We start from the raw sequence: 26,720 nt of genomic DNA on the forward strand, positions 1-26,720 counted from the left end.
CAATATGTGTGAATCTAATCTATTCCTGACAGCTGGGTTCTATAGCCTCTCCATCAGTCCATTCTGAGTGTCCATGAGATGGGTCACATGACCGACTTCCGCCCCCCGGATTGCTTTTCTCAAAGTGGACAACACAAATCCTGTAGACCTCCAGCAAAACAATGAGGATGTTCTTGCATGTGAAGAAGATCATCAGCTGGTTCAGAACATTCTCACGTATCATGAGGTACAGACGGTAAATTAGGAAAGGTCCATCTTGCAGACCCACAGTTAGCAGAAGGCTCCAGACTTCACTCGAGCAGCAGGAAACGGTCCAGCCAGCTTGGCCATGCTGGGCGGCCTCTGGATGATCCTCCTGGACCTTGGGGTGGCTAGTCTGGGTAAGAACAAGAGGAAACTGCATCAAGGCCCAGGAGAACAAACTTAGCCCAACAATGATCACGGCCTCCTTGGTTTTCACTTGTGGCTCCTTAAAAGTGTCAAAGATGTCCAGGATATCAGCTCCAAGCCCCACATAAACCATGAGGAGCTGAGATAGCTGGTCACGTGACATGTCACCCTTCGGCATCAGCCAGCGGCCCAGAACCAACACGATCAACATGGTCTGCTCCAAAGCTTCCACCCAGTTCTCAGGATCAAGTTCCGCCAACCCCTGTCTCACACACACACACACACACACACAAATAGGTTAATCACCATGGTAACAGACCAGACAGCAAGAGCACACAGCGAGACTGTGATAATTTGAATGGATGAATCAAAAATGTTGTTCAGATGTTATTGTAATACCAGATTAAAAAGGTTCAAACAGTTTATAAGAAAAAATTATTGCTTTGACTCATTGGAGTGCCTGAACAAAAGATCCATTGGAGGATTAACTTAATAAAATAGGACAACAGAGATGATATGGTTTCCCAAAAAGCTTTTCAGTCAAGTCACTGATTAGCTTTTGCAGCATATTCTTACAAAATTTCCTGTGAGCTTTCCACCCACCTGAACGCAAGACAAAGAAAATATCACAGTCATCAGTATTAAAAATATTCAGATTCAAAGCTGTCAGGAGCAAATGGAGGTAAAGTCTGAATGTTTCAATGTGTAACAGCATTATATGCAACATATTAGAGCTGGGATATAAAAATAATAATAATAATAATTTATATAAAATTTTAAAACCATGAGCTTCAGTAACGCATTGCTGCCACATACATATTATTTTTTCCCCTCAATTATGTCGTAATAACGAGATCTTATGTCGTTAAAACGACATACTTTCTCGTAATAATGAGATGTTATGTCTTTAAAACGACATATTTTCTTGGCCATATTTTCATGTACAAAATATGCCTTTATCCACATAAAAATGATAGCCTATTACGCCTTTATCACACTTCTACTTTCAAAAAGCTTAAGCAAATAGTAGAAGCCCCCAATCAGGCAAAATTAATCAATGAGGCCCTTTTTTTAAAAAAAAATTTATATAGGCCTATACAGGTTTTTTTATATGATATATTATATATAAGATTTATTTTTGTTAATAGGCTATATCTTCATTACCTAGAGATATAATTAATCAAAAAGTAGTCAAAACACATCCAACAGAACATAGCCTGAGTTGTTTATTTTTAACAACATTGTGTTCTTATTTTGTTTAATTAACGAAATGTCAATCTTCGTCTTTATAACAGAAGATACAATACAATACAAAAATCTTCAAGATACAGCCTACAATCTTCACACGTATAACGGATTGTCACCTTATAAACAATCAGTTGTGTGGTGGAATAAGCAATGCTGTATAGAAATATATGGTTAGTATCTTAACTTAAACTTTATTTTATTATTTTATTAGTTCATTAACTAATTATGCTAACTCAACTAATTTAATGTAAAGAGCTGGATACTAATTACTAATTAAATAATGTCAAATATTAAATGTAGGCTATTGATTAGAGTTGCCATAGACTTAAATTTTTTTTAGACTAGTTATTCAAGCAATTAGGACTAATCGCACGTTTATATTTAATGCTGGGAGCATATGGCCTAGTGGTCAGTATGCTATGCCCTGACATTCATTGCTTTTCAGTTTATTGCGACCCGAGTTCAAGTCGCTTTTCGTCAAACTTTCTTGATACTATACAAGTTAAGCTCCATCCACACACAAAAATAAAATCAGCATTTTTTAAGCCATTACATCAACACCTCTCATAATGGGAGTGGGGGAACGGATTCCGACAGCTGTTTTTTTGCCGTCGGATTCTGTTCCCCCCCTATTTCTGACACACTAAGGTTCTAATATTTATCAAATTGATGCTGTTTAAGCTCCATCCACACACAGAATAGAATCAGCATTTTTTAAGCCATTACATCAACACCTCTCATCATTGGGGTGGGGGAACGGATTTCGACAGCTGAACTATTTGCCGTCGGACTCTGTTCCCCCTATGCTTCTTACACAGTGAGGTTCTAATATTTATCACATTGCAGCTAATTTCTAAACCCAATAGCCTAGTGGTCAGTACACTCTGCGCTACCATTAGTTGTTTTTTAGCTTATTGCGACCCGAGTTCAAGTCCCGGTTCGTCAAACTTTCTTGATATTATACTGTCCTATCATAATAAAAGGCAAAAAAATATATTCTTTAAACTGATGCAAGTTAAGCTCCATCCACACACAAAAATAAAATCAGCATTTTTTAAGCCATTACATCAACACCTCTCATAAGGGGAGTGGGGGAACAGATTCCGACAGCTGTTTTTTTTTGCTGTCGGATTCTGTTCCCCCCATAATTATGACACACTGAGGTTCTAATATTTCTCAGAATGATGTTGTTTAAGCTCCATCCACAAACAGAATAGAATAAGCATATTTTAAGCCGATACATCAACATCTCTCATCATTGGGGTGGGGGAACGGATTTCGACAGCTGAACTATTTGCCGTCGGATTCTGTTCCCCCTATGTTTCTTACACAATAAGGTTCTCAAATTGCAGTGAGCTACTCTCCTCAATGGCCTAGTGGTCAGTAACCTTACAATGTGTTTTTTTTTTAGCTTTGGGTGACCCGAGTTCAAGTCCCGGGTCGTGGAAATTTACTACACTGTCCTATCATAATAAAAGGCAAAATAAAATATTCTTTAAACTGATGCAAGTTAAGCTCCATCCACACACAAAATAAAATCAGCATTATTTAAGCCATTACATCAACACCTCTCATAATGGGAGTGGGGGAACAGATTCCGACAGCTGGGTTTTTTTGCCGTCGCATTCTGTTCCCCCCATAATAATGACACACTGAGGTTCTAATATTTCTCAGAATGATGCTGTTTAAGCTCCATCCACAAACAGAATAGAATAAGCATATTTTAAGCCGATACATCAACATCTCTCATCATTGGGGTGGGGGAACAGATTTCGACAGCTGAACTATTTGCCGTTGGATTCTGTTCCCCCTATCTTACACAATAAGGTTCAAATTGCAACAAATTACCAGTCTCAATGGCCTAGTGGTCAGTGACCTGACAATGTTTTTTTATTTTTAGCTTTGGGCTACCCGAGTTCAAGTCCCGGGTTGTCGAACTTTACCATACTGTCCTATCATAATAAAAGGCACAATAACAAAAAAAATCGTTAAACTGATGCAAGTTAAGCTCCATCCACACACAAAAGAGAATCAGCATTTTTTAAGCCATTACATCAACATCTCTCATCATAGGGGTGGGTGAACGGATTTCGACAGCTGAACTATTTGCCGTCGGATTCTGTTCCCCCTATGTTTCTTACACAATAAGGTTCTCAAATTGCAACAAGCTACTATCCTCAATGGCCTTATGGTCAGTAACCTTACAATGTTTTTTTTTTTTAGCTTTGGGTGACCCGAGTTCAAGTCCCGGGTCGTTGAAATTTACTACACTGTCCTATCATAATAAAAGGCAAAATAAAATATTCTTTAAACTGATGCAAGTTAAGCTCCATCCACACACAAAATAAAATCAGCATTTTTTAAGCCATTACATCAACACCTCTCATAAGGGGAGTGGGGGAACGGATTCCGACAGCTGTTTTTTTGCCGTCGGATTCTGTTCCCCCCATAATTATGACACACTGAGGTTCTAATATTTCTCAGAATGATGTTGTTTTAGCTCCATCCACAAACAGAATAGAATAAGCATATTTTAAGCCGATACATCAACATCTCTCATCATTGGGGTGGGGGAACGGATTTCGACAGCTGAACTATTTGCCGTCGGATTCTGTTCCCCCTATGTTTCTTACACAATAAGGTTCTCAAATTGCAGTAAGCCACTATCCTCAATGGCCTAGTGGTCAGTAACTTTACAATGTGTTTTTTTTTTAGCTTTGGGTGACCCGAGTTCAAGTCCCGGGTCGTTGAAATTTACTACACTGTCCTATCATAATAAAAGGCAAAATAAAATATTCTTTAAACTGATGCAAGTTAAGCTCCATCCACACACAAAATAAAATCAGCATTTTTTAAGCCATTACATCAACACCTCTCATAATGGGAGTGGGGGAACGGATTCCGACAGCTGTTTTTTTTTTGCCGTCGGATTCTGTTCCCCCCATATTTCTGACACACTAAGGTTCTAATATTTATCAAATTGATGCTGTTTAAGCTCCATCCACACACAGAATAGAATAAGCATATTTTAAGCCGATACATCAACATCTCTCATCATTGGGGTGGGGGAACGGATTTCGACAGCTGAACTATTTGCCGTCGGACTCTGTTCCCCCTATGTTTCTTACACAGTGAGGTTCTAATATTTATCACATTGCAGCTAATTACTATCCTCAATAGCCTAGTGGTCAGTGCCCTGACAGTTTTTTTTTTTTTAGCTTTGGGCGACCAGAGTTCAAGTCCCGGTTCGTCAAACTTTCTTGATACTATATTGTCCTATCATAATAAAAGGCAAAATAATATATTCTTTAAACTGATGCAACTTAAGCTCCATCCACACACAAAAACAAAATCAGCATTTTTTAAGCCATTTCATCAACACCTCTCATAATGGGAGTGGGGGAACGGATTCCGACAGCTGTTTTTTTTGCCGTCGGATTCTGTTCCCCCCATATTTCTGACACACTAAGGTTCTAATATTTATCAAATTGATGCTGTTTAAGCTCCATCCACACACAGAATAGAATAAGCATATTTTAAGCCGATACATCAACATCTCTCATCATTGGGGTGGGGGAACGGATTTCGACAGCTGAACTATTTGCCGTCGGACTCTGTTCCCCCTATGTTTCTTACACAGTGAGGTTCTAATATTTATCACATTGCAGCTAATTTCTAAACCCAATATCCTAGTGGTCAGTACACTCTGCGCTAGCATTAGTTGTTTTTTAGCTTTGGGCGACCCGAGTTCAAGTCCCGGTTCGTCAAACTTTCTTGATAATATACTGTCCTATCATAATAAAAGGCAAAAAAAATATATTCTTTAAACTGATGCAAGTTAAGCTCCATCCACACACAAAAATAAAATCAGCATTTTTTAAGCCATTACATCAACACCTCTCATAATGGGAGTGGGGGAACGGATTCCGACAGCTGTTTTTTTGCCGTCGGATTCTGTTCCCCCCCTATTTCTGACACACTAAGGTTCTAATATTTATCAAACTGATGCTGTTTAAGCTCCATCCACACACAGAATAGAATCAGCATTTTTTAAGCCATTACATCAACACCTCTCATCATTGGGGTGGGGGAACGGATTTCGACAGCTGAACTATTTGCCGTCGGATTCTGTTCCCCCTATGTTTATTACACAATAAGGTTCTAAGATTAATCACATTGCAGCTAATTGCTATCCTCAATAGCCTAGTGGTCAGTGCCCTGACAGTTTTTTTTTTTTTTAGCTTTGGGCGACCAGAGTTCAAGTCCCGGTTCGTCAAACTTTCTTGATACTATACTGTCCTATCATAATAAAAGGCAAAAAAATATATTCTTTAAACTGATGCAAGTTAAGCTCCATCCACACACAAAAATAAAATCAGCATTTTTTAAGCCATTACATCAACACCTCTCATAAGGGGAGTGGGGGAACAGATTCCGACAGCTGTTTTTTTTTGCCGTCGGATTCTGTTCCCCCCATAATTATGACACACTGAGGTTCTAATATTTCTCAGAATGATGCTGTTTAAGCTCCATCCACAAACAGAATAGAATAAGCATATTTTAAGCCAATACATCAACATCTCTCATCATAGGGGTGGGGGAACGGATTTCGACAGCTGAACTATTTGCCTTCGGATTCTGTTCCCCCTATGTTTCTTACACAATGAGGTTCTAAGATTTATCACATTGCAGCTAATAGCTATCCTCAATAGCCTAGTGGTCAGGGCCGTGACAGTTTTTTTTTTTTTAGCTTTGGGCGACCCGAGTTCAAGTCCCGGTTCGTCAAACTTTCTTGATACTATACTGTCCTATCATAATAAAAGGCAAAAGAATATATTCTTTAAACTGATGCAAGTTAAGCTCCATCCACACACAAAAACAAAATCAGCATTTTTTAAGCCATTTCATCAACACCTCTCATAATGGGAGTGGGGGAACGGATTCCGACAGCTGTTTTTTTGCCGTCGGATTCTGTTCCCCCCATATTTCTGACACACTAAGGTTCTAATATTTATCAAATTGATGCTGTTTAAGCTCCATCCACACACAGAATAGAATAAGCATATTTTAAGCCGATACATCAACATCTCTCATCATTGGGGTGGGGGAACGGATTTCGACAGCTGAACTATTTGCCGTCGGACTCTGTTCCCCCTATGTTTCTTACACAGTGAGGTTCTAATATTTATCACATCGCAGCTAATTTCTAAACCCAATAGCCTAGTGGTCAGTACACTCTGTGCTAGCATTAGTTGTTTTTTAGCTTATTGCGACCTGAGTTCAAGTCCCGGTTCGTCAAACTTTCTTAATACTATACTGTCCTATCATAATAAAAGGCAAAAAAATATATTCTTTAAACTGATGCAAGTTAAGCTCCATCCACACACAAAAATAAAATCAGCATTTTTTAAGCCATCACATCAACACCTCTCATCATTGGGGTGGGGGAACGGATTTCGACAGCTGAACTATTTGCCGTCGGATTCTGTTCCCCCTATGTTTATTACACATTAAGTTTCTAAGACTTATCACATTACGGTTAGTTATTATCCTCAATAGCCTAGTGGTCAGTGCCCTGACAGTTTGTTTTTTTTTAGCTTTGGGCGACCCGAGTTCAAGTCCCGGTTCGTCAAACTTTCTTAATACTATACTGTCCTATCATAATAAAAGGCAAAAAAATATATTCTTTAAACTGATGCAAGTTAAGCTCCATCCACACACAAAAATAAAATCAGCATTTTTTAAGCCATCACATCAACACCTCTCATCATTGGGGTGGGGGAACGGATTTCGACAGCTGAACTATTTGCCGTCGGATTCTGTTCCCCCTATGTTTATTACACATTAAGTTTCTAAGACTTATCACATTACAGTTAATTATTATCCTCAATAGCCTAGTGGTCAGTGCCCTGACAGTTTTTTTTTTTTTAGCTTTGGGCGACCCGAGTTCAAGTCCCGGTTTGTCAAACTTTCTTGATACTATACTGTCCTATCATAATAAAAGGCCAAAAAATATATTCTTTAAACTGATGCAAGTTAAACTCCATCCATATTTCTGACACACTAAGGTTCTCCATCCATATTTCTGACACACTAAGGTTCTAATATTTATCAAATTGATGCTGTTTAAGCTCCATCCACACACAGAATAGAATAAGCATATTTTAAGCCGATACATCAACACCTCTCATCATAGGGGTGGGGGAACGGATTTCGACAGCTGAACTATTTGCCATCGGATTCTGTTCCCCCTATGTTTCTTACACAATGAGGTTCTAAGATTTATCACATTGCAGCTAATAGCTGTCCTCAATAGCCTAGTGGTCAGTGCCGTGACAGTATTTTTTTTTTTTTTTTTTTGCGACCTGAGTTCAAGTCCCGGTTCGTCAAACTTTCTTGATAGTATACTGTCCTATCATAATAAAAGGCAAAAAAATATATTCTTTAAACTGATGCAAGTTAAGCTCCATCCACACACAAAAATAAAAGCAACATTTTTTAAGCCATCACATCAACACCTCTCATAATGGGAGTGGGGGAACGGATTCCGACAGCTGTTTTTTTGCTGTCGGATTCTGTTCCCCCCCTATTTCTGACACACTAAGGTTCTAATATTTATCAAATTGATGCTGTTTAAGCTCCATCCACACACAGAATAGAAGCAGCATTTTTTAAGCCATTACATCAACACCTCTCATCATTGGGGTGGGGGAACGGATTTCGACAGCTGAACTATTTGCCGTCGGATTCTGTTCCCCCTATGTTTATTACACATTAAGGTTCTAAGATTTATCACATTGCAGCTAATTATTATCCTCAATAGCCTAGTGGTCAGTGCCCTGACAGTTTTTTTTTTTTTAGCTTTGGGCGACCCGAGTTCAAGTCCCGGTTTGTCAAACTTTCTTGATACTATACTGTCCTATCATAATAAAAGGCCAAAAAATATATTCTTTAAACTGATGCAAGTTAAACTCCATCCATATTTCTGACACACTAAGGTTCTCCATCCATATTTCTGACACACTAAGGTTCTAATATTTATCAAATTGATGCCGTTTAAGCTCCATCCACACACAGAATACAATAAGCATATTTTAAGCCGATACATCGACATCTCTCATCATTGGGGTGGGGGAACGGATTTCGACAGCTGAACTATTTGCCGTCGGACTCTGTTCTATGTTTCTTACACAATGAGGTTCTAATATTTATCACATTTATGCTAATATCTAAACATAATAGCCTAGTGGTCAGTACACTCTGCGCTAGCATTTGTTGTTTTTCAGCTTATTGAAATATTTGCCGTCGGATTCTGTTCCCCCTATGTTTCTTACACAATAAGGTTCTCAAATTGCAACAAGCTACTATCCTCAATGGCCTTGTGGTCAGTAACCTTACAATGTTTTTTTTTTTTAGCTTTGGGTGACCCGAGTTCAAGTCCCGGGTCGTTGAAATTTACTACACTGTCCTATCATAATAAAAGGCAAAATAAAATATTCTTTAAACTGATGCAAGTTAAGCTCCATCCACACACAAAATAAAATCAGCATTTTTTAAGCCATTACAACAACACCTCTCATAATGGGAGTGGGGGAACAGATTCCGACAGCTGTTTTTTTTTGCCGTCGGATTCTGTTCCCCCCATAATTATGACACACTGAGGTTCTAATATTTCTCAGAATGATGCTGTTTAAGCTCCATCCACAAACAGAATAGAATAAGCATATTTTAAGCCGATACATCAACATCTCTCATCATTGGGGTGGGGGAACGGATTTCGACAGCTGAACTATTTGCCGTCGGATTCTGTTCCCCCTATGTTTCTTACACAATAAGGTTCTCAAATTGCAATAAGCTACTATCCTCAATGGCCTAGTGGTCAGTAACCTTACAATGTGTTTTTTTTTTTAGCTTTGGGTGACCCGAGTTCAACTCCCGGGTCGTTGAAATTTACTACACTGTCCTATCATAATAAAAGGCAAAATAAAATATTCTTTAAACTGATGCAAGTTAAGCTCCATCCACACACAAAATAAAATCAGCATTTTTTAAGCCATTACATCAACACCTCTCATAATGGGAGTGGGGGAACGGATTCCGACAGCTGAACTGTTTGCCGTCGGATTCTGTTCCCCCCCTATTTCTGACACACTAAGGTTCTAATATTTATCACATTGCAGCTAACTACTAAACCCAGTAGCCTAGTGGTCAGTACACACTGCTCTATCATTCGTTGTTTTTCAGCTTATTGTGACCCGAGTTCAAGTCCCGGTTCGTCAAACTTTCTTGATACTATACTGTCCTATCATAATAAAAGGCAAAATAATATATTCTTTAAACTGATGCAAGTTAAGCTCCATTCACACACAAAAACAAAATCAGCATTTTTTAAGCCATTACATCAACACCTCTCATAATGGGAGTGGGGGAACGGATTCCGACAGCTGTTTTTTTTGCCGTCGGATTCTGTTCCCCCCATATTTCTGACACACTAAGGTTCTAATATTTATCAAATTGATGCTGTTTAAGCTCCATCCACACACAGAATAGAATAAGCATATTTTAAGCCATTACATCAACACCTCTCATCATTGGGGTGGGGGAACGGATTTCGACAGCTGAACTATTTGCCGTCGGATTCTGTTCCCCCTATGTTTCTTACACAATGAGGTTCTAAGATTTATCACATTGCAGCTAATAACTATCCTCAATAGCCTAGTGGTCAGTGCCATGACAGTATTTTTTTTTTTTGCTTTGGGCGACCCGAGTTCAAGTCCCGGTTCGTCAAACTTTCTTGATACTATACTGTCCTATCATAATAAAAGGCAAAAAAATATATTCTTTAAACTGATGCAAGTTAAGCTCCATCCACACACAAAAATAAAATCAGCATTTTTTAAGCCATTACATCAACACCTCTCATAATGGGAGTGGGGGAACAGATTCCGACAGCTGTTTTTTTTTGCCGTCGGATTCTGTTCCCCCCATAATTATGACACACTGAGGTTCTAATATTTCTCAGAATGATGTTGTTTAAGCTCCATCCACAAACAGAATAGAATAAGCATATTTTAAGCCGATACATCAACATCTCTCATCATTGGGGTGGGGGAACGGATTTCGACAGCTGAACTATTTGCCGTCGGATTCTGTTCCCCCTATGTTTCTTACACAATAAGGTTCTCAAATTGCAATAAGCTACTATCCTCAATGGCCTAGTGGTCAGTAACCTTACAATGTGTTTTTTTTTTTAGCTTTGGGTGACCCCAGTTCAACTCCCGGGTCGTTGAAATTTACTACACTGTCCTATCATAATAAAAGGCAAAATAAAATATTCTTTAAACTGATGCAAGTTAAGCTCCATCCACACACAAAATAAAATCAGCATTTTTTAAGCCATTACATCAACACCTCTCATAATGGGAGTGGGGGAACGGATTCCGACAGCTGAACTGTTTGCCGTCGGATTCTGTTCCCCCCCTATTTCTGACACACTAAGGTTCTAATATTTATCACATTGCAGCTAACTACTAAACCCAGTAGCCTAGTGGTCAGTACACACTGCTCTATCATTCGTTGTTTTTCAGCTTATTGTGACCCGAGTTCAAGTCCCGGTTCGTCAAACTTTCTTGATACTATACTGTCCTATCATAATAAAAGGCAAAATAATATATTCTTTAAACTGATGCAAGTTAAGCTCCATTCACACACAAAAACAAAATCAGCATTTTTTAAGCCATTACATCAACACCTCTCATAATGGGAGTGGGGGAACGGATTCCGACAGCTGTTTTTTTTGCCGTCGGATTCTGTTCCCCCCATATTTCTGACACACTAAGGTTCTAATATTTATAAAATTGATGCTGTTTAAGCTCCATCCACACACAGAATAGAATAAGCATATTTTAAGCCATTACATCAACACCTCTCATCATTGGGGTGGGGGAACGGATTTCGACAGCTGAACTATTTGCCGTCGGATTCTGTTCCCCCTATGTTTCTTACACAATGAGGTTCTAAGATTTATCACATTGCAGCTAATAACTATCCTCAATAGCCTAGTGGTCAGTGCCATGACAGTATTTTTTTTTTTTGCTTTGGGCGACCCGAGTTCAAGTCCCGGTTCGTCAAACTTTCTTGATACTATACTGTCCTATCATAATAAAAGGCAAAAAAATATATTCTTTAAACTGATGCAAGTTAAGCTCCATCCACACACAAAAATAAAATCAGCATTTTTTAAGCCATTACATCAACACCTCTCATAATGGGAGTGGGGGAACAGATTCCGACAGCTGTTTTTTTTTGCCGTCGGATTCTGTTCCCCCCATAATTATGACACACTGAGGTTCTAATATTTCTCAGAATGATGTTGTTTAAGCTCCATCCACAAACAGAATAGAATAAGCATATTTTAAGCCGATACATCAACATCTCTCATCATTGGGGTGGGGGAACGGATTTCGACAGCTGAACTATTTGCCGTCGGATTCTGTTCCCCCTATGTTTCTTACACAATAAGGTTCTCAAATTGCAATAAGCTACTATCCTCAATGGCCTAGTGGTCAGTAACCTTACAATGTGTTTTTTTTTTTAGCTTTGGGTGACCCCAGTTCAACTCCCGGGTCGTTGAAATTTACTACACTGTCCTATCATAATAAAAGGCAAAATAAAATATTCTTTAAACTGATGCAAGTTAAGCTCCATCCACACACAAAATAAAATCAGCATTTTTTAAGCCATTACATCAACACCTCTCATAATGGGAGTGGGGGAACGGATTCCGACAGCTGAACTGTTTGCCGTCGGATTCTGTTCCCCCCCTATTTCTGACACACTAAGGTTCTAATATTTATCACATTGCAGCTAACTACTAAACCCAGTAGCCTAGTGGTCAGTACACACTGCTCTATCATTCGTTGTTTTTCAGCTTATTGTGACCCGAGTTCAAGTCCCGGTTCGTCAAACTTTCTTGATACTATACTGTCCTATCATAATAAAAGGCAAAATAATATATTCTTTAAACTGATGCAAGTTAAGCTCCATTCACACACAAAAACAAAATCAGCATTTTTTAAGCCATTACATCAACACCTCTCATAATGGGAGTGGGGGAACGGATTCCGACAGCTGTTTTTTTGGCCGTCGGATTCTGTTCCCCCCATATTTCTGACACACTAAGGTTCTAATATTTATCAAATTGATGCTGTTTAAGCTCCATCCACACACAGAATAGAATAAGCATATTTTAAGCCATTACATCAACACCTCTCATCATTGGGGTGGGGGAACGGATTTCGACAGCTGAACTATTTGCCGTCGGATTCTGTTCCCCCTATGTTTCTTACACAATGAGGTTCTAAGATTTATCACATTGCAGCTAATAACTATCCTCAATAGCCTAGTGGTCAGTGCCATGACAGTATTTTTTTTTTTTGCTTTGGGCGACCCGAGTTCAAGTCCCGGTTCGTCAAACTTTCTTGATACTATACTGTCCTATCATAATAAAAGGCAAAAAAATATATTCTTTAAACTGATGCAAGTTAAGCTCCATCCACACACAAAAATAAAATCAGCATTTTTTAAGCCATTACATCAACACCTCTCATAATGGGAGTGGGGGAACAGATTCCGACAGCTGTTTTTTTTTGCCGTCGGATTCTGTTCCCCCCATAATTATGACACACTGAGGTTCTAATATTTCTCAGAATGATGTTGTTTAAGCTCCATCCACAAACAGAATAGAATAAGCATATTTTAAGCCGATACATCAACATCTCTCATCATTGGGGTGGGGGAACGGATTTCGACAGCTGAACTATTTGCCGTCGGATTCTGTTCCCCCTATGTTTCTTACACAATAAGGTTCTCAAATTGCAATAAGCTACTATCCTCAATGGCCTAGTGGTCAGTAACCTTACAATGTGTTTTTTTTTTTAGCTTTGGGTGACCCCAGTTCAACTCCCGGGTCGTTGAAATTTACTACACTGTCCTATCATAATAAAAGGCAAAATAAAATATTCTTTAAACTGATGCAAGTTAAGCTCCATCCACACACAAAATAAAATCAGCATTTTTTAAGCCATTACATCAACACCTCTCATAATGGGAGTGGGGGAACGGATTCCGACAGCTGAACTGTTTGCCGTCGGATTCTGTTCCCCCCCTATTTCTGACACACTAAGGTTCTAATATTTATCACATTGCAGCTAACTACTAAACCCAGTAGCCTAGTGGTCAGTACACACTGCTCTATCATTTGTTGTTTTTCAGCTTATTGTGACCCGAGTTCAAGTCCCGGTTCGTCAAACTTTCTTGATACTATACTGTCCTATCATAATAAAAGGCAAAATAATATATTCTTTAAACTGATGCAAGTTAAGCTCCATTCACACACAAAAACAAAATCAGCATTTTTTAAGCCATTACATCAACACCTCTCATAATGGGAGTGGGGGAACGGATTCCGACAGCTGTTTTTTTTGCCGTCGGATTCTGTTCCCCCCATATTTCTGACACACTAAGGTTCTAATATTTATCAAATTGATGCTGTTTAAGCTCCATCCACACACAGAATAGAATAAGCATATTTTAAGCCATTACATCAACACCTCTCATCATTGGGGTGGGGGAACGGATTTCGACAGCTGAACTATTTGCCGTCGGATTCTGTTCCCCCTATGTTTCTTACACAATGAGGTTCTAAGATTTATCACATTGCAGCTAATAACTATCCTCAATAACCTAGTGGTCAGTGCCATGACAGTATTTTTTTTTTTTGCTTTGGGCGACCCGAGTTCAAGTCCCGGTTCGTCAAACTTTCTTGATACTATACTGTCCTATCATAATAAAAGGCAAAAAAATATATTCTTTAAACTGATGCAAGTTAAGCTCCATCCACACACAAAAATAAAATCAGCATTTTTTAAGCCATTACATCAACACCTCTCATAATGGGAGTGGGGGAACAGATTCCGACAGCTGTTTTTTTTTGCCGTCGGATTCTGTTCCCCCCATAATTATGACACACTGAGGTTCTAATATTTCTCAGAATGATGTTGTTTAAGCTCCATCCACAAACAGAATAGAATAAGCATATTTTAAGCCGATACATCAACATCTCTCATCATAGGGGTGGGGGAACGGATTTCGACAGCTGAACTATTTGCCGTCGGATTCTGTTCCCCCTATGTTTCTTACACAATAAGGTTCTCAAATTATAACAAATTACTTTCCTCAATGGCTTAGTGGTCAGTAACCTTACAATGTTTTTTTTTTTTTAGCTTTGGGTGACCCGAGTTCAAGTCCCGGGTCGTTGAAATTTACTACACTGTCCTATCATAATAAAAGGCAAAAAAATATATTCTTTAAACTAATGCAAGTTAAGCTCCATCCACACACAAAAATAAAATCAGCATTTTTTAAGCCATTACATCAACACCTCTCATAATGGGAGTGGGGGAACAGATTCCGACAGCTGTTTTTTTTTGCCGTCGGATTCTGTTCCCCCCATAATTATGACACACTGAGGTTCTAATATTTCTCAGAATGATGTTGTTTAAGCTCCATCCACAAACAGAATAGAATAAGCATATTTTAAGCCGATACATCAACATCTCTCATCATTGGGGTGGGGGAACGGATTTCGACAGCTGAACTATTTGCCGTCGGATTCTGTTCCCCCTATGTTTCTTACACAATAAGGTTCTCAAATTGCAATAAGCTACTATCCTCAATGGCCTAGTGGTCAGTAACCTTACAATGTGTTTTTTTTTTTAGCTTTGGGTGACCCGAGTTCAACTCCCGGGTCGTTGAAATTTACTACACTGTCCTATCATAATAAAAGGCAAAATAAAATATTCTTTAAACTGATGCAAGTTAAGCTCCATCCACACACAAAATAAAATCAGCATTTTTTAAGCCATTACATCAACACCTCTCATAATGGGAGTGGGGGAACGGATTCCGACAGCTGAACTGTTTGCCGTCGGATTCTGTTCCCCCCCTATTTCTGACACACTAAGGTTCTAATATTTATCACATTGCAGCTAACTACTAAACCCAGTAGCCTAGTGGTCAGTACACACTGCTCTATCATTCGTTGTTTTTCAGCTTATTGTGACCCGAGTTCAAGTCCCGGTTCGTCAAACTTTCTTGATACTATACTGTCCTATCATAATAAAAGGCAAAATAATATATTCTTTAAACTGATGCAAGTTAAGCTCCATTCACACACAAAAACAAAATCAGCATTTTTTAAGCCATTACATCAACACCTCTCATAATGGGAGTGGGGGAACGGATTCCGACAGCTGTTTTTTTTGCCGTCGGATTCTGTTCCCCCCATATTTCTGACACACTAAGGTTCTAATATTTATCAAATTGATGCTGTTTAAGCTCCATCCACACACAGAATAGAATAAGCATATTTTAAGCCATTACATCAACACCTCTCATCATTGGGGTGGGGGAACGGATTTCGACAGCTGAACTATTTGCCGTCGGATTCTGTTCCCCCTATGTTTCTTACACAATGAGGTTCTAAGATTTATCACATTGCAGCTAATAACTATCCTCAATAGCCTAGTGGTCAGTGCCATGACAGTATTTTTTTTTTTTGCTTTGGGCGACCCGAGTTCAAGTCCCGGTTCGTCAAACTTTCTTGATACTATACTGTCCTATCATAATAAAAGGCAAAAAAATATATTCTTTAAACTGATGCAAGTTAAGCTCCATCCACACACAAAAATAAAATCAGCATTTTTTAAGCCATTACATCAACACCTCTCATAATGGGAGTGGGGGAACAGATTCCGACAGCTGTTTTTTTTTGCCGTCGGATTCTGTTCCCCCCATAATTATGACACACTGAGGTTCTAATATTTCTCAGAATGATGTTGTTTAAGCTCCATCCACAAACAGAATAGAATAAGCATATTTTAAGCCGATACATCAACATCTCTCATCATTGGGGTGGGGGAACGGATTTCGACAGCTGAACTATTTGCCGTCGGATTCTGTTCCCCCTATGTTTCTTACACAATAAGGTTCTCAAATTGCAATAAGCTACTATCCTCAATGGCCTAGTGGTCAGTAACCTTACAATGTGTTTTTTTTTTTAGCTTTGGGTGACCCCAGTTCAACTCCCGGGTCGTTGAAATTTACTACACTGTCCTATCATAATAAAAGGCAAAATAAAATATTCTTTAAACTGATGCAAGTTAAGCTCCATCCACACACAAAATAAAATCAGCATTTTTTAAGCCATTACATCAACACCTCTCATAATGGGAGTGGGGGAACGGATTCCGACAGCTGAACTGTTTGCCGTCGGATTCTGTTCCCCCCCTATTTCTGACACACTAAGGTTCTAATATTTATCACATTGCAGCTAACTACTAAACCCAGTAGCCTAGTGGTCAGTACACACTGCTCTATCATTCGTTGTTTTTCAGCTTATTGTGACCCGAGTTCAAGTCCCGGTTCGTCAAACTTTCTTGATACTATACTGTCCTATCATAATAAAAGGCAAAATAATATATTCTTTAAACTGATGCAAGTTAAGCTCCATTCACACACAAAAACAAAATCAGCATTTTTTAAGCCATTACATCAACACCTCTCATAATGGGAGTGGGGGAACGGATTCCGACAGCTGTTTTTTTGGCCGTCGGATTCTGTTCCCCCCATATTTCTGACACACTAAGGTTCTAATATTTATCAAATTGATGCTGTTTAAGCTCCATCCACACACAGAATAGAATAAGCATATTTTAAGCCATTACATCAACACCTCTCATCATTGGGGTGGGGGAACGGATTTCGACAGCTGAACTATTTGCCGTCGGATTCTGTTCCCCCTATGTTTCTTACACAATGAGGTTCTAAGATTTATCACATTGCAGCTAATAACTATCCTCAATAGCCTAGTGGTCAGTGCCATGACAGTATTTTTTTTTTTTGCTTTGGGCGACCCGAGTTCAAGTCCCGGTTCGTCAAACTTTCTTGATACTATACTGTCCTATCATAATAAAAGGCAAAAAAATATATTCTTTAAACTGATGCAAGTTAAGCTCCATCCACACACAAAAATAAAATCAGCATTTTTTAAGCCATTACATCAACACCTCTCATAATGGGAGTGGGGGAACAGATTCCGACAGCTGTTTTTTTTTGCCGTCGGATTCTGTTCCCCCCATAATTATGACACACTGAGGTTCTAATATTTCTCAGAATGATGTTGTTTAAGCTCCATCCACAAACAGAATAGAATAAGCATATTTTAAGCCGATACATCAACATCTCTCATCATTGGGGTGGGGGAACGGATTTCGACAGCTGAACTATTTGCCGTCGGATTCTGTTCCCCCTATGTTTCTTACACAATAAGGTTCTCAAATTGCAATAAGCTACTATCCTCAATGGCCTAGTGGTCAGTAACCTTACAATGTGTTTTTTTTTTTAGCTTTGGGTGACCCCAGTTCAACTCCCGGGTCGTTGAAATTTACTACACTGTCCTATCATAATAAAAGGCAAAATAAAATATTCTTTAAACTGATGCAAGTTAAGCTCCATCCACACACAAAAACAAAATCAGCATTTTTTAAGCCATTACATCAACACCTCTCATAATGGGAGTGGGGGAACGGATTCCGACAGCTGTTTTTTTTGCCGTCGGATTCTGTTCCCCCCATATTTCTGACACACTAAGGTTCTAATATTTATCAAATTGATGCTGTTTAAGCTCCATCCACACACAGAATAGAATAAGCATATTTTAAGCCATTACATCAACACCTCTCATCATTGGGGTGGGGGAACGGATTTCGACAGCTGAACTATTTGCCGTCGGATTCTGTTCCCCCTATGTTTCTTACACAATGAGGTTCTAAGATTTATCACATTGCAGCTAATAACTATCCTCAATAACCTAGTGGTCAGTGCCATGACAGTATTTTTTTTTTTTGCTTTGGGCGACCCGAGTTCAAGTCCCGGTTCGTCAAACTTTCTTGATACTATACTGTCCTATCATAATAAAAGGCAAAAAAATATATTCTTTAAACTGATGCAAGTTAAGCTCCATCCACACACAAAAATAAAATCAGCATTTTTTAAGCCATTACATCAACACCTCTCATAATGGGAGTGGGGGAACAGATTCCGACAGCTGTTTTTTTTTGCCGTCGGATTCTGTTCCCCCCATAATTATGACACACTGAGGTTCTAATATTTCTCAGAATGATGTTGTTTAAGCTCCATCCACAAACAGAATAGAATAAGCATATTTTAAGCCGATACATCAACATCTCTCATCATTGGGGTGGGGGAACGGATTTCGACAGCTGAACTATTTGCCGTCGGATTCTGTTCCCCCTATGTTTCTTACACAATAAGGTTCTCAAATTGCAATAAGCTACTATCCTCAATGGCCTAGTGGTCAGTAACCTTACAATGTGTTTTTTTTTTTAGCTTTGGGTGACCCCAGTTCAACTCCCGGGTCGTTGAAATTTACTACACTGTCCTATCATAATAAAAGGCAAAATAAAATATTCTTTAAACTGATGCAAGTTAAGCTCCATCCACACACAAAATAAAATCAGCATTTTTTAAGCCATTACATCAACACCTCTCATAATGGGAGTGGGGGAACGGATTCCGACAGCTGAACTGTTTGCCGTCGGATTCTGTTCCCCCCCTATTTCTGACACACTAAGGTTCTAATATTTATCACATTGCAGCTAACTACTAAACCCAGTAGCCTAGTGGTCAGTACACACTGCTCTATCATTTGTTGTTTTTCAGCTTATTGTGACCCGAGTTCAAGTCCCGGTTCGTCAAACTTTCTTGATACTATACTGTCCTATCATAATAAAAGGCAAAATAATATATTCTTTAAACTGATGCAAGTTAAGCTCCATTCACACACAAAAACAAAATCAGCATTTTTTAAGCCATTACATCAACACCTCTCATAATGGGAGTGGGGGAACGGATTCCGACAGCTGTTTTTTTTGCCGTCGGATTCTGTTCCCCCCATATTTCTGACACACTAAGGTTCTAATATTTATCAAATTGATGCTGTTTAAGCTCCATCCACACACAGAATAGAATAAGCATATTTTAAGCCATTACATCAACACCTCTCATCATTGGGGTGGGGGAACGGATTTCGACAGCTGAACTATTTGCCGTCGGATTCTGTTCCCCCTATGTTTCTTACACAATGAGGTTCTAAGATTTATCACATTGCAGCTAATAACTATCCTCAATAACCTAGTGGTCAGTGCCATGACAGTATTTTATTTTTTTGCTTTGGGCGACCCGAGTTCAAGTCCCGGTTCGTCAAACTTTCTTGATACTATACTGTCCTATCATAATAAAAGGCAAAAAAATATATTCTTTAAACTGATGCAAGTTAAGCTCCATCCACACACAAAAATAAAATCAGCATTTTTTAAGCCATTACATCAACACCTCTCATAATGGGAGTGGGGGAACAGATTCCGACAGCTGTTTTTTTTTGCCGTCGGATTCTGTTCCCCCCATAATTATGACACACTGAGGTTCTAATATTTCTCAGAATGATGTTGTTTAAGCTCCATCCACAAACAGAATAGAATAAGCATATTTTAAGCCGATACATCAACATCTCTCATCATTGGGGTGGGGGAACGGATTTCGACAGCTGAACTATTTGCCGTCGGATTCTGTTCCCCCTATGTTTCTTACACAATAAGGTTCTCAAATTGCAATAAGCTACTATCCTCAATGGCCTAGTGGTCAGTAACCTTACAATGTGTTTTTTTTTTTAGCTTTGGGTGACCCGAGTTCAACTCCCGGGTCGTTGAAATTTACTACACTGTCCTATCATAATAAAAGGCAAAATAAAATATTCTTTAAACTGATGCAAGTTAAGCTCCATCCACACACAAAATAAAATCAGCATTTTTTAAGCCATTACATCAACACCTCTCATAATGGGAGTGGGGGAACGGATTCCGACAGCTGAACTGTTTGCCGTCGGATTCTGTTCCCCCCCTATTTCTGACACACTAAGGTTCTAATATTTATCACATTGCAGCTAACTACTAAACCCAGTAGCCTAGTGGTCAGTACACACTGCTCTATCATTCGTTGTTTTTCAGCTTATTGTGACCCGAGTTCAAGTCCCGGTTCGTCAAACTTTCTTGATACTATACTGTCCTATCATAATAAAAGGCAAAATAATATATTCTTTAAACTGATGCAAGTTAAGCTCCATTCACACACAAAAACAAAATCAGCATTTTTTAAGCCATTACATCAACACCTCTCATAATGGGAGTGGGGGAACGGATTCCGACAGCTGTTTTTTTTGCCGTCGGATTCTGTTCCCCCCATATTTCTGACACACTAAGGTTCTAATATTTATCAAATTGATGCTGTTTAAGCTCCATCCACACACAGAATAGAATAAGCATATTTTAAGCCATTACATCAACACCTCTCATCATTGGGGTGGGGGAACGGATTTCGACAGCTGAACTATTTGCCGTCGGATTCTGTTCCCCCTATGTTTCTTACACAATGAGGTTCTAAGATTTATCACATTGCAGCTAATAACTATCCTCAATAACCTAGTGGTCAGTGCCATGACAGTATTTTTTTTTTTTGCTTTGGGCGACCCGAGTTCAAGTCCCGGTTCGTCAAACTTTCTTGATACTATACTGTCCTATCATAATAAAAGGCAAAAAAATATATTCTTTAAACTGATGCAAGTTAAGCTCCATCCACACACAAAAATAAAATCAGCATTTTTTAAGACATTACATCAACACCTCTCATAATGGGAGTGGGGGAACGGATTCCGACAGCTGTTTTTTTGCCGTCGGATTCTGTTCCCCCTATGTTTCTTACACAATGAGGTTCTAATATTTATCACATTGCAACAAATTACTGTCCTCAATAGCCTAGTGGTCAGTGCCATGACAGTATTTTTTTTTTTAGCTTTGGGCGACCCGAGTTCAAGTCCCGGTTCGTCAAATTTTCTTGATACTATACTGTCCTATCATAATAAAAGGCAAAATAATATATTCTTTAAACTGATGCAAGTTAAGCTCCATCCACACAAAAACAAAATCAGCATTTTTTAAGCCATTACATCAACACCTCTCATAATGGGAGTGGGGGAACGGATTCCGACAGCTGTTTTTTTTGCCGTCGGATTCTGTTCCCCCCATATTTCTGACACACTAATGTTCTAATATTTATCAAATTGATGCTGTTTAAGCTCCATCCACACACAGAATAGAATCAGCATTTTTTAAGCCATTACATCAACACCTCTCATAATGGGAGTGGGAGAACGGATTCCGACAGCTGTTTTTTTGCCGTCGGATTCTGTTCCCCCCCCTATTTCTGACACACTAAGGTTCTAATATTTATCAAATTGATGCTGTTTAAGCTCCATCCACACACAGAATAGAATAAGCATATTTTAAGCCGATACATCAACATCTCTCATCATTGGGGTGGGGGAACGGATTTCGACAGCTGAACTATTTGCCGTCGGATTCTGTTCCCCCTATGTTTCTTACACAATGAGGTTCTAATATTTATCACATTGCAGCTAATTACTAAACTCAATAGGCTATAGCCTATATTCGAGCGCATGCATAAAACTTGCCGCAAAGCATATCTCGCAATTCTGACTTTATAACACGCAATTGCGACTTTATTTCACGCAATTCTGAATTTATATCTCGCAATACTGAGAAATAAAGTCAGAATTGTGAGATGTAAACTCGCAATTGTGAGATAAAAAGTCGCAATTATCTTTTAAAATGTTTTATTCTGTGGCGGAAACAAGCTTCCATAGAAACAAGCTTCCAAAAGTAGTTGCAACTGATGTATTATTCTTCTGTATGATCAGAAATGATGGAGTATTTTAAATTGTTTCCACTGTTGATAGGAAAATGCGAGTGATGGCACCGGCGCCTCCATGTCATGTAGTGCGCGCTCCACACTCCGCACAAACACTTGGATATTCGCTTAATAATAGCGAACATTTATAACGTTAAAGCGAATGGCCATGCCAAACGGATAAGTCCTCTTCATGTTTAACAAATCAAATTCTGTTGCATTTTATTGCGCCAGTTTGAAAAGGGCGTCTGAAACACAGATAAACGCCCAACGCTGGTGTTTTTTCTATAAATCAATACCCCCTATAGTATTGGTAGGTTAAGGATTAGTTGTGGGGGAGGGGTTATTTACGTGTGGTCACGTGTGGTCCGGATAACCGTATAGTACCATAAATTCATTTAAAATAAATATAGTTTGTGGGCTAATTAATGCCACAATAATTTGTTTATTTTATTAACTACTTATATTTTTCATTTTTGTTTTGCATTGAATACCATTTAAAGGATTTGCTGTGCACCGCAATGCCATATCCTCCCATAGAAAGACATGTTAAGACCCACCTTTATTTTCTTTATAATAAAGGGTTTGTATGGGAGGACATGTACAACGCTTAACATGTAATTAAATGCATTCCGTTCATATTCTGGGCTCATCTGCTTTTCTGTAGAATAGTATGGTTTATTAATAAGGTGTGTACAGCATTTTATCTTTATCACTGAAGTAGGCTATTAAGCCATTAAGCTTTTTCTTTATTATAAGGGTTTTCTATGGGAGGAAAACGCTTAGCCTAATGTGCAATTAAACGCTCATCTGCTATTAATAAGGTGTGTGCCGAATTTGATCTTTTAACATGAATGTCCATTGGGGGCTGCTATTTCTTCAGCTTTTTGAACGTAGATGTATGATAAAGACATGATTGGCTATCAATTTTATGTGGATAAAGGCATATTTTGTACATGACTACACATGTCCTTATAAGGGCAAGAAAATATGTTGTTGTAACGACATAGCATCTCGTTATTACGAGAAAAAGATGTCGTTTTAACGACATAAGATCTTGTTATTACGAGAAAAGATGTCGTTAAAACGACATAAGATCTCGTTATTATGAGAAAAAAATGTCGTTTTAACGACATAAGATCTCGTTATTCCAAAAAAATATGTTGTTTTAACGACATAAGATCTCGTTATTACGACATAATTGAGTGGAAAAATAATATGTATGTGGCAGCAATGCGTCACCGTAAGTTTCAGATTAATTTGCCAGAGCCTAACAAACCTAGAATTCAGGATACATAAAACTGCAGCCGAACTTGCAACACATAATATAGGAACACATACAATTTTACAGAATTTTATTCTTCTTTATTCTTCTAAATTAACCATTTCTTCTTCTTCTTATTATTATTATTATTATTACAATTGATTTCTAACTTCAGAAATTAAGAATATTTAGTATTTCCAAAAATACTTTTTTCTTAAAAAGATTTTAATCTGGATTATAATCCTGGAGGAAGATATTGTTTTAGTTTTTATATAGAGTCAAGTTTTGCGGTTAAGACGTTTAAAAATCTGTGCCTGAATATTTCCCTATAGGCCCTGATAACTCTTTTTAGACAGGACGAGTCAGTGTTACAGGGAGCCGCCATGTTCAGATCCATAGTGGTGGGATTATTAGTGTGTGGGTTTGTGATTTTTTGTACAATTCACACAGGTCAAAGGTGAACCTGAGCTCTCTACCACTCCTTATCTATCAATCTTCTGCATTTACCAACATTCCCCCCCCCCGATTGCAGACATTTTACAGAAAACAGTCTGCTTTCCGCGCACAAATCAATTTCCATCCGAGCATTTTATGTTTATTGCTTTCCCAGAAATATGAGTACTGAAACATCCAACACAGCAGAGAGAGAGAGAGAGAGAGAGAGATTCTAAGTGATTTGGTTCAAAGCTGAACTCATTTTTACTGGTGAGGTCTGAGTTTTATTGTTAACGACTGCTTTCCACCCACCATTGTTAGCGGGATCTGTGAGAAGAATTGTGGGTCAGAGTTTGTGCTCGAGTTGATGGGCAGATTGGACTGTAGGAGGTTTAGCTCCAGGAACCAGACTGATGGAATCACAGTGCAAAGATAGAGAAACACCATAGGTGAGAACCTGCAGACGAGTGGAAGAAACATCACATTAACAGATGGACACATTTGCTTATACTTTACTTTCTACTTATGAAGCCACCAAGTAGTTCTATGTGTGTCAGATGCATCTGATTGGGTGGTAAAGCTGGGTCACACTACAGAGTCCAGTGCTGTAGGCACACCAGCCCAACGTAGACTGCAAATTACTCCCATTAGCTATGCAAATCCCCACTGACACAAGCAAACCTCTCTAAAGAGCACAGAGACTTCAAAGTGTAGTGTGCAGGAGAGAGATAGTATGCATTGAAAAGTAGTACGGCAGAGAAAGAGAGTTATAAAGGATGAGATGGAGATCATGGTAGAGTGAAGGGGATGATGAGAAAGACGAAGGGAGGGAGGATGTTCTCAGCAGGTCCTCCGTCCATGTCAGTGGGAGGGCAGAGTCTCATTAATACATTTCCTAGCACAGCAATCTCAATGTACATTCTTAAAGTCTGACTGAACGCAACCATGTGCCGATCTGTGTGACTGCAAAGGTTGTGGAGGCAAAGGTTGTTTTTCTCCGTCACTGTGTTGAGAGAAAGGGTTATTATTATCACCCGTCCCCGCAAGACAGACTGAAGTGCCGAGCTTGAAGAAACGAGAAAGTAATTTCCCATGTTCTCATTAGTGTTAATCATGGCACCCTGCTTCTAAGCCCCTTGTCTTTTTATACCAGAACGTCTGGAGTAACTCAGTAAAGTTATTTTAAAAAGGCAAAACAGATTCTCTTTTTTTTTCAGAGTGTCAAGACAATTGGCAAGGCTATTTTTGCCAAACACAACATGTCCTACACAGTCAGTGGAAAGAGTCCTTAATAGGATAGTTCACCAGAAAAAGACAAAATATGTCATCATTTACTCATAGATAGATTTACCCACATGTTGTTCTGAAAATATAAAACATGTATTATTTTCTTTCTTCCACAAAAGATGTTATTTCTATGGTAAAGTAAATTACCTTTTTTTAAATTGTCGATCAGGTCCATTTATCCAATCCATTTATATAATTCTAAAGTGACTGCCTTGCTGTTAATATTCAACATGTTTGCTTTTTGTAGTTAAACTACTGTTCAAAAGTTTGGGGTCAGTGTGATTTTTGTTGTTGCTTATTTTATATATTCATATTTGTATTCATCAAGGATGCAGTAAATTGATCAAAATTGACTGTAAAGACATTTATAATGTTACAAAATATTTCTATTTTAAAAAATGCTGTTCTTTTCATTTTTCTGTTCATCAAAGAATCCTGAAAAAAAATTGATCATGACTTCCACAAAAATATTAAGCAGCACAACTGTTTTCAATATTAATAATATACTAATTTAAGAAATGCTTCTTGAAAACCAGATCAGCATATTAGAATGATTTCTGAATGATTGGCTGCTGAAAATTCAGCTTTGCCAACACAAGAATAAATAACATTTTAAAATATATTAAAATAAAAAAACAGATATTTTAAATTTAAATAATATTTCACGGTATAACTGTTTTTACATATTTGATCAAATAAACAGCCTTTTAAGCATAAGTGACTTCTTTCAACAACAAAAAATCTTACCGACCCGAAACTTTTGAACGGCAATGTACTGTATTTCTTGACTCCATTTTGACAAAAATAAAAAAATAAATAGGCTATATATTTTATAACAGTTCTTTTTTAAAAAACAATCAGTCAAAAAAATGTTGCAAAAGAAAGAATTCTATTTTACGGCAATACGCACTAATATGTAGAACTCTGCAAGAATTTCAGTGGCATCAGGGTCATTATATTTGTGTCTATGATAGAACTATGATAGCATACAGTAACCTCACCATTTCCATTCTGCATTGCGTGTGTATTTGATTGTGATTGCCATCTCGACCCCGAGCAGTGCCACCCCCGTCAACAGCAGCCAATAGGAGGACTCTCCTGTCACCTCCACGACCCGCCACACCGTCAGGACGCCATGCACCGCGAACAGGAAGCGGCTCAGAAGAGCCAATAAGATGTTCAGAACCCGGCACAT

General features: G+C 38.5%; 1 protein-coding gene across 1 annotated transcript; it reads right to left on the reverse strand.

Moving 5' to 3' along the window:
* Window positions 1–19: 19 nt before the first annotated feature.
* Window positions 20–26,720, reverse strand: LOC311098525 (transmembrane protein 26; the record flags this gene model as incomplete). Its single annotated transcript, XM_084138756.1, has 3 exons — window positions 20–652; window positions 24,551–24,695; window positions 26,527–26,720. 3 exons carry the CDS (start codon window positions 26,718–26,720, stop codon window positions 20–22), a joined length of 972 nt encoding a protein of 323 aa, XP_083994882.1.

The sequence above is a fragment of the Abramis brama genome, assembly GCF_963993115.1.
Source record: "Abramis brama genome assembly, chromosome: 16".
Taxonomy (NCBI): Eukaryota; Metazoa; Chordata; class Actinopteri; order Cypriniformes; family Leuciscidae; genus Abramis; species Abramis brama.